General features: G+C 38.2%; 1 protein-coding gene across 5 annotated transcripts in view; it reads left to right on the top strand.

The window, feature by feature from the left end:
* The first annotated feature begins 3,664 nt into the window (after positions 1-3,664).
* LOC121944183 (dmX-like protein 1) overlaps positions 3,665-11,430 on the top strand; it is a 73,272-nt gene continuing 65,506 nt past the window's right edge. For all 5 annotated transcript variants that reach the window (XM_042487893.1, XM_042487892.1, XM_042487891.1 and 2 more), the window contains exons 1-3: positions 3,665-4,013; positions 6,318-6,543; positions 8,614-8,739. In XM_042487893.1, coding sequence (XP_042343827.1) covers positions 6,457-6,543; positions 8,614-8,739 — 213 coding nt within the window. In that variant the 5' untranslated portion in view covers positions 3,665-4,013; positions 6,318-6,456. The remainder of the gene's footprint in view (positions 4,014-6,317; positions 6,544-8,613; positions 8,740-11,430) is intronic.

Below are 11,430 nucleotides of genomic sequence, written 5' to 3'. Positions count from 1 at the left end.
CATGCACACAGATGATATTTTTAGGACCTCTTCTAACTTTTAGCTCTCTGGCCCTGCCACTGAAATAACAGCCAAGGCTGAAAGAATGGCTCACAGTAGCTAAAAGCGCTTTATACAACACAATAGTTTTAGTCAGTAATTCAGTAATTCAGTAACAGTATCAGCATCTGTTGTCATTGAGACCATGTTCTGACACAGGAGGGTTCTTTAAACTAACCTAAACTTAACTTTATTTCTAGTTTCAAAGGGGCGAGAGTGGAACAGAGTGTTTTCCTTCTTTCTTTTCAGGTGTCTGTGCTGAAAAGAAACTGTTGCTGGCAAAGAACGAGGCCCTCTTTTACACACACACACATACACACACACACACACACACACACACACACACACACACACACACACTCAGAGAATTCAATATCACACTGAACAGCAATATCCTTTATACACCACGGACTAGAGTTTGTCTACGAAAAAATTCTCTTTTATTTTCTCTGTGGCTGTTGTTCAAAGTCAAACCCACTGGTAGAAAACTGAGATGGTAAAGCGAGATAGGGTGATGTTATTACATCAGGAAGAACTGTGTGTGTGTATGTGCGTCTATAGGTGTGTGCACAAGCCTGTGTGCAAGACTATCATGTCAGTTTTTTACATCTAGTGCAAATAAATTTAACCTCTAGTGATACAGTGGTCACGTATGTTGCTGTGTTAAAAATGAAAGCAATGTAATATTTAGCGCAGTAATACTAAAGAGCTACATCTTTAATAATGCTGTGACCTACTTCCTGACTGGGAAGTCAACAGTTTCATCATCGCCACCATCCAACTGCCATGACGATAAATGTCGCCAACCCTCCCTAATGTCACTGACATGTCAGCCATTTTAATTATTCATGGAGACTGCCTGTCCCATTTATCTGCACATGCTTTAATTGAGTTTGAAGCCTCCAACCCCCCATCCTTATCCATCTCCCAATTCAGCAGTGTTTTACACATTACAATGGAGCCTGAGCAGAATGTGTGGAAATAGGTGCAAGTAGAAATTAAGAAGTGAGCTGCAGGCAAATATTGTGTAGAGCACATATGCTCTGTATATTCAGTGTTCATTAAACATCATTTTGCATTAACCCTTTGAAACCTGAACAACTTGGCTTAGCGGCTTAATTTTTTTCCAAAACCATGGGGAAAGGGTATTGAGCAACTTAACAAGAAATGGCCCGAACATTTGCAAGAAATTAATAAAAGGTTAGAAGAAAAATACCCTAAAATAAAGAGACCCCCCCCCCCCCCCCCCCCCCACCCCGGCCTTTTTCAACAAACAAGAAAATAACCTCAAGAAAATGCTAAACAATTAAATTTGTTTTTATTTAGTATTCATACATGCCCACCTGCAGAAAAAAAGAGAAATATATTTAAAAATACCACAAAAGGAAAGGAGAGGAAAGGAAAAGAACACAAACAAATGGTAAGAGCAGGAGTGATAGTCCAAGTCCACCATTTGGACTGGTCAAAGTAAACTGGAGTCCAGTATATTGAGCAAGAGTGACACCGTGTGGTTATTTGAGCTTAATGCGAGGGCTTCACACCCCCCACCAGACTCCTGCCCCTCAACTCAGACATGGATGACGTATAAAATATCAATTTAGATTCAATTTACTCATGAAAACCAGCATTGTGGAATATATTTAACATCATAAAATTAGAAGTTAAAATTTATAGATTCAATGGCCTTGGTATAGCAGCGACGAGTATATCTTGGTCCTCAGCAAGAAATCAAGAGAGCGTGACAGTGCACATAAAAAAAACCCCAACAACACTTGAACAGAATAGTAAACAACTCAATGTTCAACATGACGCAAAGCACATTCAAACAGTGTGTCATACAGCAATAATACAGCTGAAAAGTAGAGACAGCGACATATACTGCTGTTCAAAAGTTTGAAATCAGCAGCCACAAAAGCCTGATTGGAAACAGTCATATGGCTGAGAGCACTCTATACTTTTGAATGGTCTTTCGTGCTTTTGTAGAAAGTGTGATTTGAAACACAGATTGACAGATTTAATTAGGAACAGGTGCCTGACTCAGTGTCAAGTGCACAATAATTCCTATGACAAGGTGAAATTAACAGGCATGTTGCTTTACCAAAGCTGTTCTTTAAATTTTACAACAGAAATAGAAAATTATTCTAGTATCATTGGATTTACACAGGGGGTATCAGAACTGACATATCACAGTTTAAATCTATCCAATCTAACTACTGAGTTGACTGCAGAGGGCCCAAAGAAAGACAGTTTTGCAAAATAGAGCTAAATGGCACCACTGTGGTTCAGTAATTATCAAGGGTCACATACACTTTTGTGGACTGAAAAACAATTTCAAAATCAAAGTATATTTGGAGGGGAAAAAACACTTTGGAAACAATCACTAAATTGAAGTTTTTAATCATTTCATTCTTCCTCTACAGGGGAAAAAAACTATTTCAAATGTAAATAATAAATTTGGTGTCCTAATTATATTGTTTTAATTGCTCTTAAAATAGCCATTACTGAAGGAAAGTAGAAAAAAATATATAACAGGTGGTTCCAAACATTTGAAGAGCTTTGACTTCTCACCTGGCTGGGGGTGATGTAGAAGTGTACCTGATGGTCTGTCAGTGAAACCCTGACATTGCTGCTGGGTGTGGTTACACCTTAGAACAGCTATTGTTTTTCTTAGATAGGTGTGAAAAATTTAGGTTTCGATCAGATACCCAGTAATACAGGGCCAGAATCGTCAATAGCGATACCAATATAATGCTTTTCCTACTTTCATAAAGCTTGAATACATCAGCCAAAAGACTGAACTTTAAATAAAAAGATAACAGAGGCTCTCTGAGACCCGTCTCACACCTTAAAGGCATAGAACTGTTTAGTTTGCCCCTGCACTGTATCTCTCCATAGTGAGTGACTGTTTATGCTGTTGAGCACCAACATAGGCTCACAGTGTCATGTCTTTTTGCTCCCTTTTCCTCATTTCAAAAGACTAGGCGTCATGCAAATACAATCAAACCGTCAATCATTTCTTTAGTTTTTGTAGGATATGGTGACTGTTGCTTAGCATTATTATGTGATCTAACTATGGTGGTGCAATGCTATAGTTAGTTGATAGTGCAGACACTCAGAAATAACACAATGCATGTTTTTAAGCTTGAATGGGTTTCAATGGCGCATCTTTTCTACTTGTTTGCAGTGTATTTAAGACTTATTGTAGGAGCTGAGCTAGAAATTCACAGATTAAATAGAAGTTCATTCCATTTGCATTAACACAACCAAAATTTTGAAAAAATGAAGAATGAAAAGTAAGGGTCCCCAAAGGTTAAATTACTATTATAATTAGTAAATATAATAACGATAATAAGACATATAGATATCATTTAATATATATGATATCTATCAACTGTGCTACACAAAACAACACAACACACGCCAGCACTTCCTGTGGCCCTTTCGTTTAAAACCCTTTGTCCGGGTTTGACATGATCACGTGACGTTTCGAAACCCGTCTCGAACATGGATCTATTAGGTCTCGAAAGAACTGAAGTCAACCGGAAGTGACAAAACGTTTCTACAAAACGGAACTACAAAGACCATAATGCATTGCAGTGAAACAGTCATAATCATGACACATCTTCAACATAAGGAAAAGCTTCCTCCTTGGAAGCTAACATTTGCTAACCTTGAGGAGAGGTTGGCTCCTTCTTATGGTTACCGTTTTGAGAAGTAAAAAGCGACTCGTCTGGGCAATCGGGGGTTGTCAGGCACTAAATGTGTGCCTTTAGTGACCTACGGCTAGCTTTCTAGCCCAGGAGCTCGCTAAAAGACAGCTTCACAAGCTAGTTCGTGCTAACGCTAGCTAACTGAGGAGAGCGAATCCGTAACATTTAGTTAACGTTCGGGAGCTACTTTCATCAAATAAAGCAACTTACCGGGGTGTTATCGTGATATTTACGACAGGACATGTCACAAACTTGCAGCACAAGGTAAGCAGCTAATTACTGTGTCTGACACTGGTTGTGTTACGGTGTTTATGTTAACTGCAGATAACTAGCTAAACTTGACAGCTAAGTTAGCATCATGATGCGACAACTTAAAAACAGGTAGCAAATGTGTAAAGTGATTGATAAAAATCATTGAGGCACTGATGTATCATATCTGTACGGGTGACAGTGTTAGTCAGATGTACTGTCATCTGCTGTGTGCTAATGTATTGGCGTGTGAAACCTTATCACGTGAGTTGCCACAGCACAGGAAACATAACTCACATCTTCTCCAGTTATAAAATAGCCCACCGTTACTGCTGCACGTCGAAGTCATGTTATTGACCAAACTTTGACATTCAAGGACTTGTTTTCCACTTACTGAAAACATGTTGCTTTATGTTGTAACGTTAAAATCATAATAAGTTATGCATCTTGCGCTCCAAACGTGAAGCATACTGTATGTATCGATTAAGCTTGTGGAGACGTGATATGCATTTATTTGTTGCAGTTTATTTACTTTTATTGTGCATGTTTATCACAATAAAAGTATCAGTTGACCCTACTTGTGCCTGGAGCAAAGTCTAGCTGACAAACACTGCTAAACAAAGGAGATTAACAGTGCTAAAGTAAGGTGTGTACTGGTTTGACCCACTTGGCTAACTGACACCTGCTCTGCAAACTTTTAACAATGGCTTTTTGTGCCTATTGGATTTGCTCTGCTACCAGGAGCACACAGAGGTGAAATACTGTAAATACACAGGCATTCCTTAAGTCAGTGCTGGTATTGAATCATCACCATGACATGACTTTAGATATCATCCCAAATTTGGATATCGTAATATTGTTAGCGTTGTCTTTTCCTGCTTTTAAAGGCTGAATTACACATTGTATTATTTTCTGATATCACCACACTGTTCTATTATTTGCCTTTGCCACTTATTCATATTCACATTCACATTAATCACATTACTGCTGATTATTCATTAAAGGTCCAGGGTGTAGGATTTAGGTGGATCTGTTGGCAGAAATAGAACATGATATTCATAACCATGTTTTCTTTTGTGTATAATCACTTGAAACAAAGAATTGTTGTTTTTGTAACCAGAGGATGACCCATTTATATCTACATAGGAAGTGGGTCCTCATCCATAGTGTTTGGCATGTTGCACTGCCATGTTTAACAGAAGGGCTAGGGTGATTCATAGATGTAATCAACGTCACCACAGAGTGAGCTGCAGCTCATGGCTGCGAAGATGGCAGCAAGACACTTCCATCCTATTTACTTTGTGTTCAAACTCGAGAATTATAAATTAGGATTATCATCATGCAGAAAGTGTTTCTGTCAGTAGTAGTAACTTAAACTTTTTGTGCCCCTGCTAACGTTACACCATACATCGCCTAACGTTGTTATTTAGCTATTTAGTGTTTTCTGTTTATTTCAGCAGCCATGTACAAGTGAGACAATGGCTTAAACTATCTAAGACCACTGTTACAAAGTGAGACTGCTGTCACAGTCTGTAAATTATTTCTGTTATATTCCTTGCCACACACTGATGCAAAAGTACATTTAGCGGTGAATATTTCAATTGCATATTACTATTTGATTTGATTTCTGTTGCCAGTAACACAATAATTTGACTAACTTCCATGACTCCAGTACCTTGTCAATCTAAAACTCTACACAATCACTAGATTTACATTGCTTTAACAGTCACTGGTACATCATTGGCTACTACAGTATCACCTTGCTTTTCCTATTTCTTTAGGCTCCCTGGAAGCCCTCTCCCACAATGACCCCATGTTTTCTACCTGGTGGTCATTCCAGTTCCTATGCATGCTAATTTATTTGTTTTGCAGTAAAAGAACTCTCGATGTTAACCAGCTGACACTAATGGATTTTGAGATAGGCCACCAGGATCAAATAACGCCAATATGCCTTTTGTCAGCTGCCTGTACACCAAAAAATTTTAATACTTATTATTAGCATGCCTTGTCACAATTCTACCAGTGCATTTTCATGCATCAAGGTTCCATTATGAGCCTTTTTTCATGCAGTTTTGGACTAGTGAGGAAAATGTTAAGGATCTCTTAATGCTCTGTGTGTACAATATAGTGCAACGGAAACAATTTGCAGATCGTCTGTCAAGGAGGAATTCTTGATAACATCACACGCACTGAGTGTTTAATCAATTTGCAGTCAATATCCAAGAATTAGTTATGTGCTTTGGGCTTAACGCTTGCTGAACCAAAATATTCCCTGTTTATATGGCTGTTCTTAACTCTCCTCTCCTCTCTTCCTCACAGTAAGCCTGTAGAGACGCTAAAGTGAAATTACAGGCTAAAGACGAAGATGAACGCACCCTTCCCATGGTTTCCCATGAATCTCACCTGGAGTGGGAGGGTGTTGTGAGAAAGGAACACAAGGAGACTATAAACAAGAGTCATGAATCTCCATCAGGTCCTCACAGGGGCTGTCAACCCTGGAGACAATTGTTTCTCTGTAGGGAGCGTCAACAATGTGCCATTCACGGTAAGATATTTCAGGCTCTGGAAATATTTCTGTCACAGCCATTTAGGAGCTCTGATTTAAAGGAGGTGAACAAACTAATCCGTCAGGACAGATTTTAGTTCATTTAGTTTTTTTTAATGTAAATGTATTAGGCGAAGTAAAAGTACAATATAAAATATGCACTGATGCCAAGCAGTTTTTGCTGTGGGTAGTGCTGCCCTATAGACCAAGAACAAAATGGGAATCTATGATAACTGCCTAAAAATGGAAGAATATAAAAACATTTCCTCTTGCCAGAGTGTCACTGTTTAGAACAAAACAAAAAAAACCAACTCATTAGTTCTCATGACACCTCAACACGTGGTTTAAAGACCACGTTTATTGGTTTATTTAAATAAAAAAGAGACAGTGCACAATATATGTATTTCACCAGATATACCACATTGCCCACTTTCATTTGTTGTCCCTGGGTGTGAATGTAGCACTCATACAACAACATAAAAATGTCACTTTCACGTAGCATTGATAAATACATACAACTGTAGGGCAGACCAGTGCAAACACAGTGAAAGACATTATCAGACCATTCTTTAACATTAGTTTTTAACTGAGCAAAACGAACTCAGTCCCTAACATTTGGAGAGAGGGCATTTCACTGTTTTGTTACTGAAATTGAAAAATCAGTTTGAGCAAAATTAGTTCAGCAGTGTTTTATATAACAGTTTCCCCTTATTGAGGATGTTGTGATGTTGAGGAGCACACACTTCTATCAAATGCAGTACAGTATGTGGCACTGGATGCATCAATATGTTTAATAACGTTACTAATACGAATAACGTATTGGTGCAAAATGCCTCTTTTGTTGTCTTATTAACTAGACCTATGAGTGATAAAACTTACATTGAGCTAATTTGACATTTCTGAATAAAAAAGGATAATATTTTATTTCTTTCTACTTGGTCGTCATAGACACAATACTTTTTCTCTGAAAACAATAGATCAGTAGTTCAGATAAGATTTGTGTGAAAGCACCAACAGTCAAACACAAAACATCATCATTATTGATTTCAAGATTGTGGTTTTCCTCCAGGAAGTTGTTTTGTGGAAGTGATAAGTCTTTGCTAAGTTGCTGATAGCTTAAACAATAGCTGCATTCATTAAACTTGCAAGTTATTGTGTGTAATTGTGCCTCGACTCTTTTTCCCAGGCTGTTCAGTGTTCCAGTGTTTGAATTTTTATAATGTAGGTGTAGGTGTTGTTTCAGGTGAGGTTGCACGCCTTCACTGTAAAAATCAACGAAAAACAAGTGGACTTTCACTTTCTCATAGGTCTAAGATCAACTCACTGCATAGAGAGAGCATTAAACCAGCCAGGGCTGGGGGCCTGATGCCAAATGGGGTCACCGTTGCTTAAAATGTATACACCCGTGAAGAAGAATTTAAGGTCAAGGCATTTGCCATGTTGCAATTGATGTAGTGTGTCTGTCCCCCATGGGATATAAGGACACAGTGAGCTCCCCCACATCATGCATTTATAGCAGATAGTGCTCTGTTGGCTTGATTTTATCAATGCTAATTTAAAATTGCATTAGAATGTAGCCTATGTCTTTGAGTTATATTAACTGCTTTATAATTTAGATCTTGCTTAATAGTCCAAACCACTTCTCTCTACTGGAGGAAGTCCTTGAAGGTTTAAGGACTGTGTGTCTGAAATACAAAGGCAGTACCTCTGACTGCTTTTGCACTCTGTGATCTTAAAGCAGACTCTGTGAGGTACCTCTGCAACGCTATTCAGAGAGTGGATCAATAGGAGAACTATTTCTTTTTGTCTGTCGTCCTGTGGAGGAGGCAGAGTCACACTGAATCACAGCTCATGTGAAGATCTCCTTCTGAGAGCCACAGAAGTAGAGCGTTGAATTCTAATCTCATCTGCTTGTACTTCACAGCTGTCATACGGTGGCACGCTTGATGCGGTGACACTGGCTCCAGGACAAGTGACGTTCAAGTGACCCTTCCTGTAATTCTCTCTGGGTAGATCTGAGTGTCATTCTCATCTCTCTCCTTTTCTTCTGTCTCCTCTGTCTCTTGATAGGCCTATGCGTCAGGTTGTGACGTGGTAGTTTTGGGAAGTGACTTTGAGCGACTGCAAATCATCCCAGGGGCCAAACATGGCAACATCCAGGTCGGCTGTGTCGACTGCTCACTGCAGGGTGGACAGGTAAGATTAATGGAGTGGTGTTTTGTCATTTTGGGTCCTTAGGCTGATGTGCAAACTAGTATGTTCCTGAAAGGACTTTTTTTTTCTTTTTTCAGTACAAATATTTCAGTTTAAATGTATTTAAATTTATTAAAATGTAAATTAGATGTATTCATGCTGTGTCTGTAAACACTGGGAAGGCATATTCAAATGAAAATAACTTGATTTGTTCTTCTATGCTGTAAAAAACAAGTCAACATTGAATTGTAGATCAATGGAAGAAAAAGGATTTGCAAGTGGTCACAATTATTTGGTGAGAAGTATTTCTAACACATCAGAATCTTTTTCCTTAAACATATTTCCAATGCAGCTATTCACATGAAATTTAGACCAGACATTGGTATTCACTCAATAAGACTACACAGGTGAAGAAATCATAACATTTTTTAAAAAAAAAGATTGATTTTTGTTTTGTGTCTAATAACACTCTCCTAGTAATCTATAGGCTTGTCCAATGGTTGTGTTGAAAACTTTTAACAAGCTTTTCAGTGCCATGTTTGGAGGAGAAATGGCTCTGCACATGACTGCAAGGCTAGATCCAAAGTAAAACATTTTAGTTTTAAAACATGTAACCATTGCTACGTTTACGCCTAGCATATACACTACTCCGGCGTTTTGCAACCCTTAAAACTGAGACCTTTGAAAATTCTACTGACCCCATTTCAGTTTTTAAATTTCAGAGTTGCATTTCAGTCTGGATGGGAGGAAACAGAGACTTTTTGAAACAATAACGCAAAAAACCTACCTTCATACCTGATAGGTCTTATCCGTCACTACCTGTCAAGCCAAAACAATATAGCTAGGGCTACATATTTTTTGTGACTTTATCCTTTTTTTGTGCGCACTTGTCCCATTGCCGTAGTTCCCTACAGCGATGATAATAATCCCGCTACCTCTCTCAACATTGTTGTATTTTTTGCGCAGGATGTGTGTAATACATTAATAATGCACTATATTTATACTTAACTCTTAGTGTTGTCCATTGATTTGGCAGACATCATAATGCAAAAACAGAAAAATTGAGGGTGCTAAAAAGTGGGTTTTTGCACACCACTATGATGTACACTTCTCCTTCCTTTTGCACCACATTATTTTAATGACACCACAATCAGGGTTAGTGGAAATATGTTTGAGATAAAGTGTAGTAGGCAAGCTTAGCTCACAGTGTCAGCAAAATCTTGCATATCTAATAAATCCTGCTGAAATGTTGCTAAAATGTCCAGGTCTTTGTTCTCTGATTTTGTTATAGAATAATTGCACTGTTTTGCAAGGTACATTAATGGCAGGCTGTCTTATTAAGAGTTGGCAGCGTATGTTTTCAGGAAAGAGATTTGCTGGCAACATCAAAGGCTATTTTAATGAAACTGAACTTCTTGTCATCGACTCCAAGTGAAAGGAAAGTCTCACAGCAAAGCGAAACAGTGGTACAGCAGGCACATTCATTGATGCAGCGCCACTGATAATCCCTTCATTTACGCCAAAATGGGTTTAAGTGTTGCTACAAACAAAGGATCTGTTGTGATGTTTTTTGTCATTTGTTTCTGGGACAGATCTGTAAAAAAGGTACTAATGTTTTTTGTCTTTCTGATGTGTTTTTTTTTTTTTTTTATTGAACTGTGTTCTGAGTCCATCTGTGGCACAGAAAGACATCAAGAGAATTGCTTGCGTGTACACTTTCGGTTTGCCACAGAACAAATCTAAATGTAGAACTGGATCAAATTTTACTTGGATTGGCAGATTTTCAGGTTGACTTTGTGAGGGAAGGTGGTTTTGGGGGTTGGTCCTATTTGCAAAAAGTATTTAGGAGCAAGGAAGAATTTTTCTGTATATTCAAGCACAGGCCTTTAGTTTGGAAGTCATGGTTTCACGTCTATGGTGTAAACAGTTAAAATTTTATGAGTTTTAAAAGTTAAAAAACTGAGATCTGAGCATTGCTATAAAGTAACGGGAAGCGGTGGATTTATAACACAAAACGAGAGCATCACTGCAGAAGGGAATGCCCAACATTAATATTTTTATCCAGATTATTTTGATTTCACAATTGTTGAAAGTGGAAATCAGAATTGAAAATAAAATTTGATTAAATACCCATGAATCTGACAAATTCCTTCATAACGATATTAAAGGCAGATGTCCTCTTTGTCAGCCCATCACTGTAATTTGGTCTTATTTTTTAATTGGGGATGGTGGTAGCTTGTTAAAACAGATGACAGGCCTGATTTTAATTCAAATGAGAGAAAAAGATTGCTCACCTCCTCACCATTCCCCTCATGTGATGTTAAATCCAATTTATTTGGGCCAGAAGTAACCTCACATGCCTCCAGCCGGGTCTAGCATCTGTTTAAGCATGCTCAGTTGCTATGCTTGCCAGTTCCACCTCACTGCCCCTCTCCACGCTGTGATATTTGCAATGCTATTAGTTTACACGGCATTGTTGAGCACAAAGGCTCTGCGCTCACACTGTGCAGTAGCACTTCAGATGCATTTTTGTAAGCATTAATGACCCACTACAATGAAACATGCATTTTCTAAAATCATTATATTGAAGGTGTGATTACTTTTAATCGATGAATGCATCATTGTTGTGAGTCATTTCTAAAATTATAGTAAACAACATAATCACTGAGAAGAACACCAACCTGCAGTGAGGCT

The sequence above is a fragment of the Plectropomus leopardus genome, chromosome 6, assembly GCF_008729295.1.
Source record: "Plectropomus leopardus isolate mb chromosome 6, YSFRI_Pleo_2.0, whole genome shotgun sequence".
Taxonomy (NCBI): Eukaryota; Metazoa; Chordata; class Actinopteri; order Perciformes; family Serranidae; genus Plectropomus; species Plectropomus leopardus.
The sequence above is the reverse complement of the archived record's forward strand: the minus strand, read 5'-3'. Positions and strand labels throughout refer to the sequence as shown.